The sequence below is a fragment of the Ictidomys tridecemlineatus genome, unplaced genomic scaffold, assembly GCF_052094955.1.
Source record: "Ictidomys tridecemlineatus isolate mIctTri1 unplaced genomic scaffold, mIctTri1.hap1 Scaffold_57, whole genome shotgun sequence".
In the NCBI taxonomy this organism is placed as follows: domain Eukaryota; kingdom Metazoa; phylum Chordata; class Mammalia; order Rodentia; family Sciuridae; genus Ictidomys; species Ictidomys tridecemlineatus.
In genome coordinates, this window is record NW_027523832.1 from 1,475,081 (window position 1) to 1,486,324 (window position 11,244).

The 11,244-nt window shown below is 46.5% G+C and overlaps 1 protein-coding gene across 1 annotated transcript in view; it reads right to left on the minus strand.

Annotated features, from left to right (window-relative positions):
* LOC144374072 (biotin--protein ligase-like) overlaps window positions 1-10,697 on the minus strand; it is a 57,801-nt gene extending 47,104 nt beyond the window's left edge. Inside the window, 3 exon segments of the mRNA XM_078037022.1 lie at window positions 3,061-3,243; window positions 8,106-9,073; window positions 10,126-10,697. Coding sequence (XP_077893148.1) covers window positions 3,061-3,243; window positions 8,106-9,073; window positions 10,126-10,174 — 1,200 coding nt within the window. The 5' untranslated portion in view covers window positions 10,175-10,697.
* Between the last annotated feature and the right edge of the window lie 547 nt (window positions 10,698-11,244).

An 11,244-nucleotide genomic window follows, 5' to 3' on the forward strand; every position in this document is an offset into this window, starting at 1 on the left:
GGTCTGTGTCTGTAAATATGAATCCAGCAGCACGATGACTAGGTACTCAGATGTGTCTGTCTCAGCCTCAGTGACATCAGGACAACCACAGCAAGAGCAACCATCTGGCCACCTCCAGAAAGGCCATCTCAGTTTATCTATTCTCAAATTCATTGGAAAATAATAATATTAAATTTCTGACAATGTCCTTCTTAGTAGATTCAAGGTCTTTTAAGAGGAGTTGATAAATATTAAGGAATGGATATAGTCTCGGGGCTTAGTTCAAGGGAAGAGCACTTGCCTAGCATGAGGCCCTGGGTTCAATCCCAGTACAGCAAAAATAAAAATATGTACAAGTGTGTGCAGACATGCGTACACACACACACACACACACACAGTACAGCCAGAAATGAGCAAATAGAAAAAAGCAGTCCACAGCAGAGACACCCAAGAAGACCAAACAGGACCCAACATTTCTGAGGCTAGTATGTAAGGTGGGGCTGATAGGGAGCATTTGTGTGTCCACAGAGCAAATGCTTGCTTTAACCAGCCTCGCCTAGTTTATGAAGGGTGAATCAATATTCCCCCAATTGATCAATAATAGGGGAAAATTTTCTCCCACACCTGCTGCCCCAGAGAGTTTAAATAACTGGAAGGTCAAAAATATGTTCTAAGGTAAGTAGACACATAACACAAAGTTTTAGCTTGGGTATTTCCTTTATGCCCACCCTAAAGAATATACCAGAATGGGCTGAGGTTGTGGCTCAAAGATAGAGCACTCGCCTAGCATGCGTCGGGTACTGGGTTTAATCCTCAGCACCACATAAAAATAAAATAAAGGTATCGTGTCCACCTAAACTTAAAAAAAAAAGAATATACCAGAAAAGACCAGTGTTCAAAAAGTCTGCTCACAGGCCACTCTTTCCTCTCTGTTCTCAGTCCAAGAGTCCCAAGGTCCCAGTCCCGAGTCCACCATGGTCAGAGCTCCCAGGAAAGGTGAGGGAGCACTACCAAGGGCCAGTCTGGTCCACGTGGGGGGAGCCCGGGAGCAGACAGGCACTCCTTCCCAGTCCAGTCCAGCTCAGGGAAGGAGGGAAAAGCTTCAGACCGTGACGTTATACTCCCCCAGGACCCACAGTCCTCACCCACAGGGCCCAGCCCCTCCTATAAGGGGCTTGTCTACAGGAACCTGAAATGCCACAGATGGCTTTATTGTGGTGTTTCTGTACGACAGAGTGGTGCTTTTCCTTCTAGTATCTGAATGCATGAAACAGATGAAAGATGGGGAATTCTGAGTTCCTGAGACGAAGGTACAAACAAAAGCCCCATCATAACTCCCCAGAGCATGCATCAGGAGCAGGGCAAGCTGACAAGAGCTGGGTGAGGAAAACACAGCAAGAGCATGTTTCTTAAACAAGAAACAATCCCTTGCTGCATTTTAAAAAATATTATTTTAGTTGTCAATGGACCCTTATTTATTTATATGCAGTGCTGAGAACTGAACCCAGGGCCTCACACATGCAGACAAGCACTCCTCACTGAGCCACAACCCCAGCCCTCATTGCTGTACTATTAATTTTTAAAATTAAACTCATTACCTTTGGTTTTTCTAGACTAGGTGCCAGGCACTGGTCAAGCACATTCTAAACTTTAACTCATTCAACCTCCCAAAAACCTATAATAATCATTATTACATTGTTATTTAAATAATAATTCTTTATATCATACATAATGTATATTATATATAATCATATAGTACATAATTATATTTTATTAAAATAAATTGTTATCATGATATTTTATTATTATAATAAGCTGTTATTTAATAATAATTCACACAGAACTTCCACAGATATTATTTCACTCTGTCCTCAGGGAATCCTGCGAGGCAGCTCTGGGGTTTGACATCTGTCTTCTCCAAGGAGCAGATGGCATCCCTCTGTAAATTCAGCTTGCAAAGGACCCGAGTGGTCAGGAAGACAGTGCCCTCTCTAGCCCCTCTGTTGGGGCGAAGGATATGTTTTGTTCTTCTCAAGGGAGGGCAGGTGAACCCGGCGTGTACGTCACCTGGGCAGCAGGGTATTTTCTGAAGCTACATGGTCACATCACTAAACTCAGATCCCCCTGTTAAGGGGAGACAATGGAGAGACACCCCCAAGATAACCAGATTGTCACTAGGAATAAGAAACTGACAGGCAGGGCCACATGAGGGGATTAGCAGAAACACACACCTGTAGAATTTGGCGGCCTGCCCAAAACCTGGTTTCAACAACAGGGAGCAAATGTAGACCCGAGGCCAGAGAATCCCCAAACACATCCCCAGCTCAGGGCATTTTCCTTCAAGACACAAGTGACAAGGATGGAGATCCAGAGCACTTTTGCCACAAGATGGCAGATGTCTGCACAACACAGGGAAGCTGGGACTTTCTCATCCAAAGATATGCTGAGGAAGGACTAGAACAAAAGAACTCATTTTGATCCCAAACAATTATGGTTCCCAAATGTAGCCATCCCTCGGGATCCATGGGGGACTGGGTCCAGCACTGCCTTCCAATGCACACTGAGGTCCACAGGTGCCCAGGTCCCTCATATCAAAGGACAGAGTATTTGCATTTAACATACGCACATCCTCTGAATCCCCTAAATGAACTCCAGATGACCTGCACACCTCCCACAATGTGAATGCTGTGTGAGTAGTATCACACTGTGTTGTCTAGGGAGTGAGGACAGGAGAGAAGCCTGTACGTGCTCAGTAGAGACAATTAATGTCTCCACTATCTTTTGCAGTTGGCTGGCTACACCCTCAGATGCAGAGCCCACAGATGTGGAGGGGCACTGTTCACTCTCAACACACACAACAGGGATCCTGCCCCTAAAAAGGGCCATAACTTGCAGACCTGACACCTCCTGAATTCCAGTCTTCTCCACCTCCCTTACCTACACACACCAAAACAAGTCAGACACCTGCACATCAGTAAGAGGGTTCCTAAACTCAAAGTCAAAGCAGAAATGGAAAATCATGATAAAAATAAACACCAAAGCCAATGGAAACAGCCACAGAGCGGAGTATGAGGTGCTCACCTCCAAAGCCAACAGCAGGTACAGGGGTGTTAAGGCAGGAGCTTCTCACAGGTCACAGCTGACACCCAGGGCCAAGAGGGTCTCCTGGAGAACTTCGTATCTTCTCATGTTGCTGGATTTCAGCAGGTAGAAGTCTTCTTGGGTCTGCACCATGAAGGAACTGGGAGGTAGTTCTAAGTGCATCTGGACAAAAACACAACACTTGTTAAATCAAGGCACTTACAGTCTCAGAGAGCTTCTTCAACGGGTTTTCTAAAAGTGTGAATTCCTCTCCTCACCAACAGCAATATAAACTTGGGACCTGAATATCTGAAAAGTAATGGCAGTAAAAACAAAAATATTTGAAAGGACCCTTTCATTGTTGTTGTTGTTGGTGGTGGTGGTGATGTTACTGGGGACTGAACCCAGGGGTGCTCCACCACTGAGCTACTTCCCCAGGCATCTTCAATTTTTATTTTGGTGGCCATCCTGGGGGTTAATATCCTGAGTTGCCCAGCTGGCCATGAACTTGTGATCCTCCTGCCTCAGCCTCCTGAGTTCCTGAGATGACAGGTGTGTGCTACCACACCGGGCTCTGGAGGGCCTCTTGCACTTGTTGCTACCAGGCTGAGACGTTGGGTAGAGTCAACCCTAAGGGGTTATCAAACTCTTTACAGGTTGATTTTTATCACCAGCTGTGTGACCTTGGGAAAGTCACTTTAAGTTGGTTGTAAGCCTAAGTCACCTGCAGTATCCTTGTGCTGAGAGCCTAAATGAGGTGCTACTGAGCTCACACAGGGAGGCAGAGGGCCAAGATGAGAACTTCCACCCTGTCCATCAGTCCAAACTGGGAAGCAACCCCTGGAAAACAGCATGGGGAGCATCTGTAGGACCTGAAACACAGGGGACCTCCCCCACTGCCCTACTCGATCTCGTGCAATTCTAAGACTCAGAGCCTCACGTGCTTACCCAGACCTGCTGTTCAGTGAAAATCAAATCATCTCTACCACCAACCTCTGTCTCGCACACTGGAACTTCCAGCTCCCCTGAGATCAGATTTTAGTTGTGTTTTAAAGCCTAGAGCTTCCAGGATACCAGCAAAGTGACCAGAACTAGTTTGCTTTACTTGGTTTTTGTCCACTGAATGGAGACCTTCTGACCTGGAGATTAGGAAAATAAACAGCAAGGTGCCAGCCTTCGGGTACCTGCACAACTCTCGATTCCCACCTGAGCTCTGACCAAGCCAAAGACTGTCCCAATATATTGTCTATAATGGTCCAGATGCTAACATCAAGGCCACATCTGAAAAGGTTTGCAAACACTGTCCAACATGGTCCCCACGCTCCAGTTAGGCACCAGTGGCTGGGGCTTTCCCACAGACTGAGCAGGACTGCCAGTGGGCAGCAGGGTCCCGCCTGTCCTGCAGACAGCTCTGGGCAGGGAGGAGGCAGAAGCGGGAGCATGGATGGGATCTGTGTACTCTTGTCTCCTTGCCCCAAGATGGGCCTCTGCTCTCAAGTAGACACAGCCAGGCTGGTGGACAAGCCACACCACAGTGGACACACTTCCTTTAAGTGAACAGGTGGCCATCCTGGGGGTTAACATGCCAGGAATTAAAATGAAGGAGAAATAAAACAAGCACAGTTCTGTTCCCACCAGAGCTCAGGGAGAGAGGGAGGCATTGAGTGAACACACATGAATTCACTGGATGGGGTGAATACACAGAATATTCTAGAAGCTGGGGCAGTGAAACGTGCTGAACTCATCCTCACACGAGAAGGACACCGAGGGGGACTCCATCCACTGAGCCACCATTAGGTCTCTGAGTTCCAGGAGACAAGCCACTGAATGGGGAAAACACTTCTACTTACTATCTTACGGTTTCAAGATTTTAGGTGCTGGGCCTGGTAGAGTGTGGCACATGCCTGTAATCTCAGCAACTCTGGAGGCTGAGGAAGGAGGATCACAAGTTCGAGGCCAGCCTCAGCAACTTAGCAAGGCCCGAAGCAATGTGCTGATGGAGGCCATGGTTGGGTACTCTGCTATAAAAGCAGAACCAATCCTGCCCTAAGTTAAAGACTCTGTCTCAATAAATAAAAAGGGCTGAAGTTGTAGCTCAGTGGTAAGCACTCCTGGGTTCAATCCCTGGTACCAAAAATAAAATTTAAAAAGAAAAAAAAATGTTAGATGCTGGACTGGGGTGTAGGTCAGTGGTAGGACACCTCCTGGCATGCACCAGGTCCTGGGTTCAATCCCTAGCACCACAGGAAAAGGTTTAGGTGCCATGAGAAAAGAGGCTGCATCTGGCTCTGTGCTGTTAATAAGGGACAGAACAGCACCATGGGTATGTGTGTCAGGTGTGTAACTGGTTCTCCACGGTGTCAAACCTCAGTCTCACCCTCTGCTTATAAAACTACTACCACAGAGACAGGCCTATCTCCATAACTCAGCTTCTAAACTTCAGGCTTTTTAACTGGACTGAAAGTTAGAACATCTCTGGCTACAAATGGGGTTAAAGGCCTCTAGAAGGCAGAGCCGAGGGATCTTGCCAACCATCCTAACATGCACAAGGACCATCCCTCCCCACAAAGAGTTATTAGGCCCCAAATGTTGATGGGGCCATGGTTGGGAACTCTGCTATAAAAGCAGAACCAACCCTTCCCTGAGTTAAAGCTCAATAAGAAAACACAAAAATCTTAGCTGGGCGCAGTGGCCCATGCCTGTAACCCCAGCAGCTCAGTGCTGAGGCAGGAGGATCACAAGTTCAAAGTCAACCTCAGCAATTTAGCAAGGCCCTAAGCAACTGAGCAAGACCCTGTTTCTAAATAAAATACCTTTTTAAAAAGGGATGGGGATGTGGCTCAGTGTTTAAGAATCCCTGAGTTCAATCCCTGGTACCAAAACAAAACAAAATCTTTCTAGATCCATTTTTGAGCTTTATCTGAACAACTTCATGCCAAACTCTTGATACATTTGATAATCAAATAACAGCTTTAATCCATGGCCTTAGATTTTCCCTGCAAACTTGGTCAGCACCCGGAGCATCCAAATGTGTCCTTTTTTCCTGCATCACTGAAATTGAGCAGGCATCTAACAGGCAGCCTGCCTGCTGGGGTGCCTCAGCCAGCACAGCTGTGTGTCGCCTGCAGTGATTTTTCTCCCCATCACCAAATTAATCACAGAGATGAAGACGATGAAACTGAACAGTGAAAGGAAACTACCCAGACTATAATATTTACTGGTTGATCCCACCGAGGGGTCACAGCAACACAGCCTGAGGAAGAAACACGGACCGTGTCACACAGAAGACTGGAAGTCATCTAAAATCAAAAATGGCATTCTAATCCTCAGAATCTGATGTGTATAGTGGCATCATGTTGCCTTTTGTCCTTGGGCTACGCACTGCAGTATCAAGTTTTACGACAGTGATGGGGTCAATTTAAATGGTGCAGCCAAGAGATTGGCTAGGTAACTAGAAGAAGTGGATCACAACAGTGCCGAATCGATTTCCTACTACAAATCTGCACTCAGAGGCAGTAAAATTCGCTCTTCAGAACTGAAATATGGCTCTCAGAAGTCAGGGGTTTAGGTGGATTTTTTGAGAATGCACAGTTACTATAGTGACCATATTTGCAGAGAAGATAAGAAGTACATTTATTAGAACTCCAAAAACCAAACCAGGTGGCTTGCAGCCCTACAGGAAACCTACTTAGATTGCACACATTCATCTGGACCAATGTCCAGATTTCTTAATCTTAAGCATCTCTGTCCGAGTTCTCATCAGAACAGATGGGTGGGCTCTAGGATAGCAAAGAAACTGACCTGACCCACCGGAAGGGCACCGGCTCAGAAAACTCAGGGGATTGGAGCTTCCAGAGGGATAGGAAAGAGACAAGGCCTACAAAAGGAAAACAAACAGAGGAAGTGAGCGATTCTCAAACCCAATAAATAAAACCAAATCCAGGACGGCCACCGTTGGGAGCCTTCTGGGCAAAACACCTTCATCTCCTCAGCTCTTTAGATCCTGGTGCCTTGAGGAGGGAGCATTCCTCTAAAAACTTGTGCGCTCAGTGTGCAGGATTTGCAGTAGATGATGAATGATGCTGATCTCATCTGTGACTTTGCCCCCAACAACAAAAAGCCAAAGGGGAAACCGCAGAAGAATCCAAGCACTTCCTAAGCTTGGGAAGTAAATCTGCATTTCTCTTGTCATTTTTTTCCATTTTCTTCTTACCTCTGTATGAGTATGCCATTATAAATCTACACAAATTCCACCTTATTTATTTAATTTTTTGGTAGTGAGAATTGAACCCAGTGGCACCTAACCACTGAGCGACATCCCCAGCCCTTTTTATATTTTATTTTGAGACAGGGTCTCAGGGAGTTGCTTAGGGCCTCACTAAGTTGCTGAGGCTGACTTTGAACTTGTGATCCTTCTGCCTCAGCTTCCTGAGCCTCTGGGCATGTGCCACCAGGCCCGGCTCCACATTCTCTTACTTGGAAGTTTCCTCAATGCTTAGTTTTAAGAGTGACAGAAAGGAACTGTGGATTGGAGGATGTTTCTAACCCTAACTCCCTCCACGACTGACTGCAATATTTTAACAAGATCATCAGTCACTGATGTCTGGAATCACCACCCCTGAGTCTTCCAACTTCCCACATTAAATAAAGGCTCCTGATATTACCCAGAGTGTACTTGAAGGCAATGTGTTTTAGAAAGACTGCAACCAGTAAAGATGGGAACAAGAAAGAACTTCCGGGCTAATGCTTGCTTAGCAAGAAGCCCTCCTGCCTCCTGCCTCCTTCACAACACGTGGCTCGTCGGGGTTTTCACAAAAGCCCTGGACCAAACTAAACTTCCCCTCACCTCAAAACAACTCTCAGTTGGAGTCAAAAGTGCCCAGTGAGCCAGGCAGGCTCAGCCGAGGAGCACTTGCCCAGCTCACGTGAGGCCCTGGCCTCTGTCCCCAGCACCGTGGCACACAGCATTGAGACCTATACACATACAGCCTTCAAGAGCATTCTCCTTCCCAAAGACACCCAACAGCATCACACCAACTCAGTACCTGGAAAAGAATGGCTTCCCCTCCGCAGGTTCCAAAAGACACTTGCATGATCATCCTGTCCTTGTCCTCATTGTCCAGGTGGCCCTGGAGCTTTCCAGGGCTGAGCTGCTTCCCGGGGCCCTCCTCATAAACATAGCCACTGCTCAGAATGCTGAGCTTCACCTCGCTCTGGTCAGCCTTGGAGAAAACCAGGCTCTGGACTGTCTTCTGCAGCACACCCTTGCTTGTCACCTGCAAGCCATCAAACGTGAAGGATGAAGACAGGCCCAGTACCTTCCTTCCCTGAGAAAGATAGGCTAGGAACTTCTGGTACAGGTCTTCAGGGATGGGTTCCCTGATGGGAATGACCAACAACAGACAGTTGTCTGGCCATGGGTCCCTGAGCACACTTTCCTCCTGCAGGTGGTACAGAACATAGCTGTCGGTGTCCACACAGTCAGCCAGGATGGCCCACACCTGCTGGAGCCACCCGAGGGCCTCCTGGGAGTCGGGGCCTATGTACAGAAGGATGTTGGGTGCCTTTCCCATGATGTTGACTCTCCTCCCTTCTTCTTTAAGGCAGATCTCATCGGCAACACCCTCCAAACTGCTGCCATGATCATAGGGAAGGTCTGGAATGTTCTCTGCAGATGCAAACTTGACCGAATCAATGGTGCTATTCTCAAGTTCTAAGCATTTGTGGCAACTAGACAGGTGGAGGTGAAAATGCTCCAGAGGGCCCGCTCCCTGATCACTGTCCCCAGGAGGCTCACTCCCAGAGGCACTGCCCCTCCTCGGCTTGGAAGAACCTTCTGGAAGAGAAGAACCTTCTGGAAGAGCCTTTGGGTCATCCTTGCCAGGGTGCTCCATAAAGTCCCGCGCAGGCTCAGTCTCCAGGGAGGGCTCAGGGTTTGGCTGTAGGACTTGGGCTTGCTTGTGTTCAGCCTGATCCTTGAGTTCCTTCAGAGCAGAGTCTTGCAAGTGCACAGCTGGAGTACAGGAAAGATCAAAGAGGGCTCATCAGCACTTATTTGTCATGCAGCTGGCAAAAGAGCCTCACCAGCTCTCCACATTCTGCCACCTACAGTATGGCAGAGCCACCTGCACAGCTCCCACTCACATCCCCACCTCAACTCTGGGTATCCCTGGGAGCCACACAATCGCTGCCACCAGCTGGAAGGGTGCTCCTGAAGACCCCCAGTGAAATTCCTGATTTCCACATCAAATCAGAACCCCAGATCATCTTCTTGACTGGTGAAGAAGGTGAGATTAAGAGGGGAGATTTTTGCCTATTAGAGATTCAACTAGGCTAGGCTGTTATTCTCCTACATGACACTGAAACTGAGGAATAAAAAGGACACATTCATAGACCCTACCCAAGCATGCCCCAGGAGGAGTCATGCACAGGACACTTCAGAGGGTCTGCGAAATGGTCTATCCAGTGCAACATAAGCTTACAATAACTGATCCAAAAAACAGGTATTGAGCGCTTTCTGCACATGGCACACAATATTAGGCATGTGTGCATGGTAAATCAAATTCCCAGAGCCAATAAGTGGCACTTACTTGCCCCTGAAACAAATGAAAGCGTCACACACAAGCCTAAGGAAAGCAGGTCATGTGCTACCTGTCCAAAACTGTGAAATGCATATTTAAATAAAAAGCCTTTAGATTTAGACCTTCACAGTACAACTGGCTATTATTCCCTTTCAGTCAGAACTATAGGCGAGAACCATTATATTGTGTTATGTTATGTAAAATAAACACTATAAGTCATCCAATATGGATGCTATGTCACAGATATTGCAATTATGAAAAACCCTGGTTTTTAATTAAGCACTAAAGATACATCTCCCTGACCCCAAAAAACCTCAACACTTGTGTGAATCATATACTTTCCTTGTTAAATCAAATCAGTTTTCTGAATCAAACTGAAACCAAGCACTGCCCTAAGTTACACCAACAGCAGCACTCCAGAGTCTATAAGCTGACAACCTAGGACGTTCCACACAGGACAGAAACATTTCCTAAAGTTATGTACAGACGATCTTTTGGGGCACCAGTCCATTATCCATCTGGAGAACATCCATCTGGAAAACATCGCCAGAATGTTTTTTTGTTGTTGTTGTTGTTTTTAATTTTTGAGACAGGCTTTCACTAGGTTGCCCAGGCTGTCCTTGAACTTGCAATGCTCCTGTCTCAGCCTCTCCAGGTGCTGGGATCACAGGTGTGAACCATGCCCTATGTTATATGGCACACCATGTCTTTGTTCTTCTGTCAAGAAGGGGATGTTGAAATCAGCAGGAATCAGTCAGGACCCTTCCTGAGAAGTTTGCAGAAAACCAAGCATGAAAATTAATAAATGAGAATAACTTGAATTCCAAATCCCACAATACCTGGAATCAATTTTTATATATTCAAGCTTTTTTCTCTCTTTTTTCCCCCTAAGCACATCTTTTCTATTTTGTCTAAGCCAGGGATCCACCCCTCCAGGTTCTCTTATAGTAACATTTGGAAAATTAGCTGCTTCCATGGATCAGAATTTCAGAGTAAAGTTTCCTCCAGAGCCCAGAGGGTTCCATTTTCCATGCTCAAAAGATGGGGGTGGAATGGGGCCTGGGTCCTAAATGGGACATCATTATCCCAGAGGTCTCAAGTTGTCCATTTAATCAGAGTGGGCTTATTAATTCTGGAATCCAGTGTTTTCAGTAGCATATTCTCTTTGTTGAAGTGCACCTTTTCAGGTCAAAAAATTGATTTGCTCATTCAGAGTTCTGATCTAGTGTGGGGTTTATTACCAAGTCCCCTATCTAGGTGGCCACAGTTTCATGCTCTACTAACTTAAAATCCACTGTATGTAGGGAAGGCAAAATCAGATAGGAAGATGGGGGAGTTAGCTGCTTCTGGGGAAGAGAGTCTTGGTAGTGTAGGCCAGTTTTCAGGTTGATTAATGATGTATTTGTTTCTTAAATATTAGACTTTATTTACCCATTTCAAAGCGTCAAGAATACCTGCAGAGTTCCGGGGAGAAGGTGCTAGCCAGTTTCCCAGTGCAAGCCACCCTTCATTTCTACAATAATGAGTCTGAGCTGGATTCAGATGAGGAAGAACAAGGGGAGGAAACGCAGACCTACCATCTTCAGTGCCAGGAGTCAGAAGG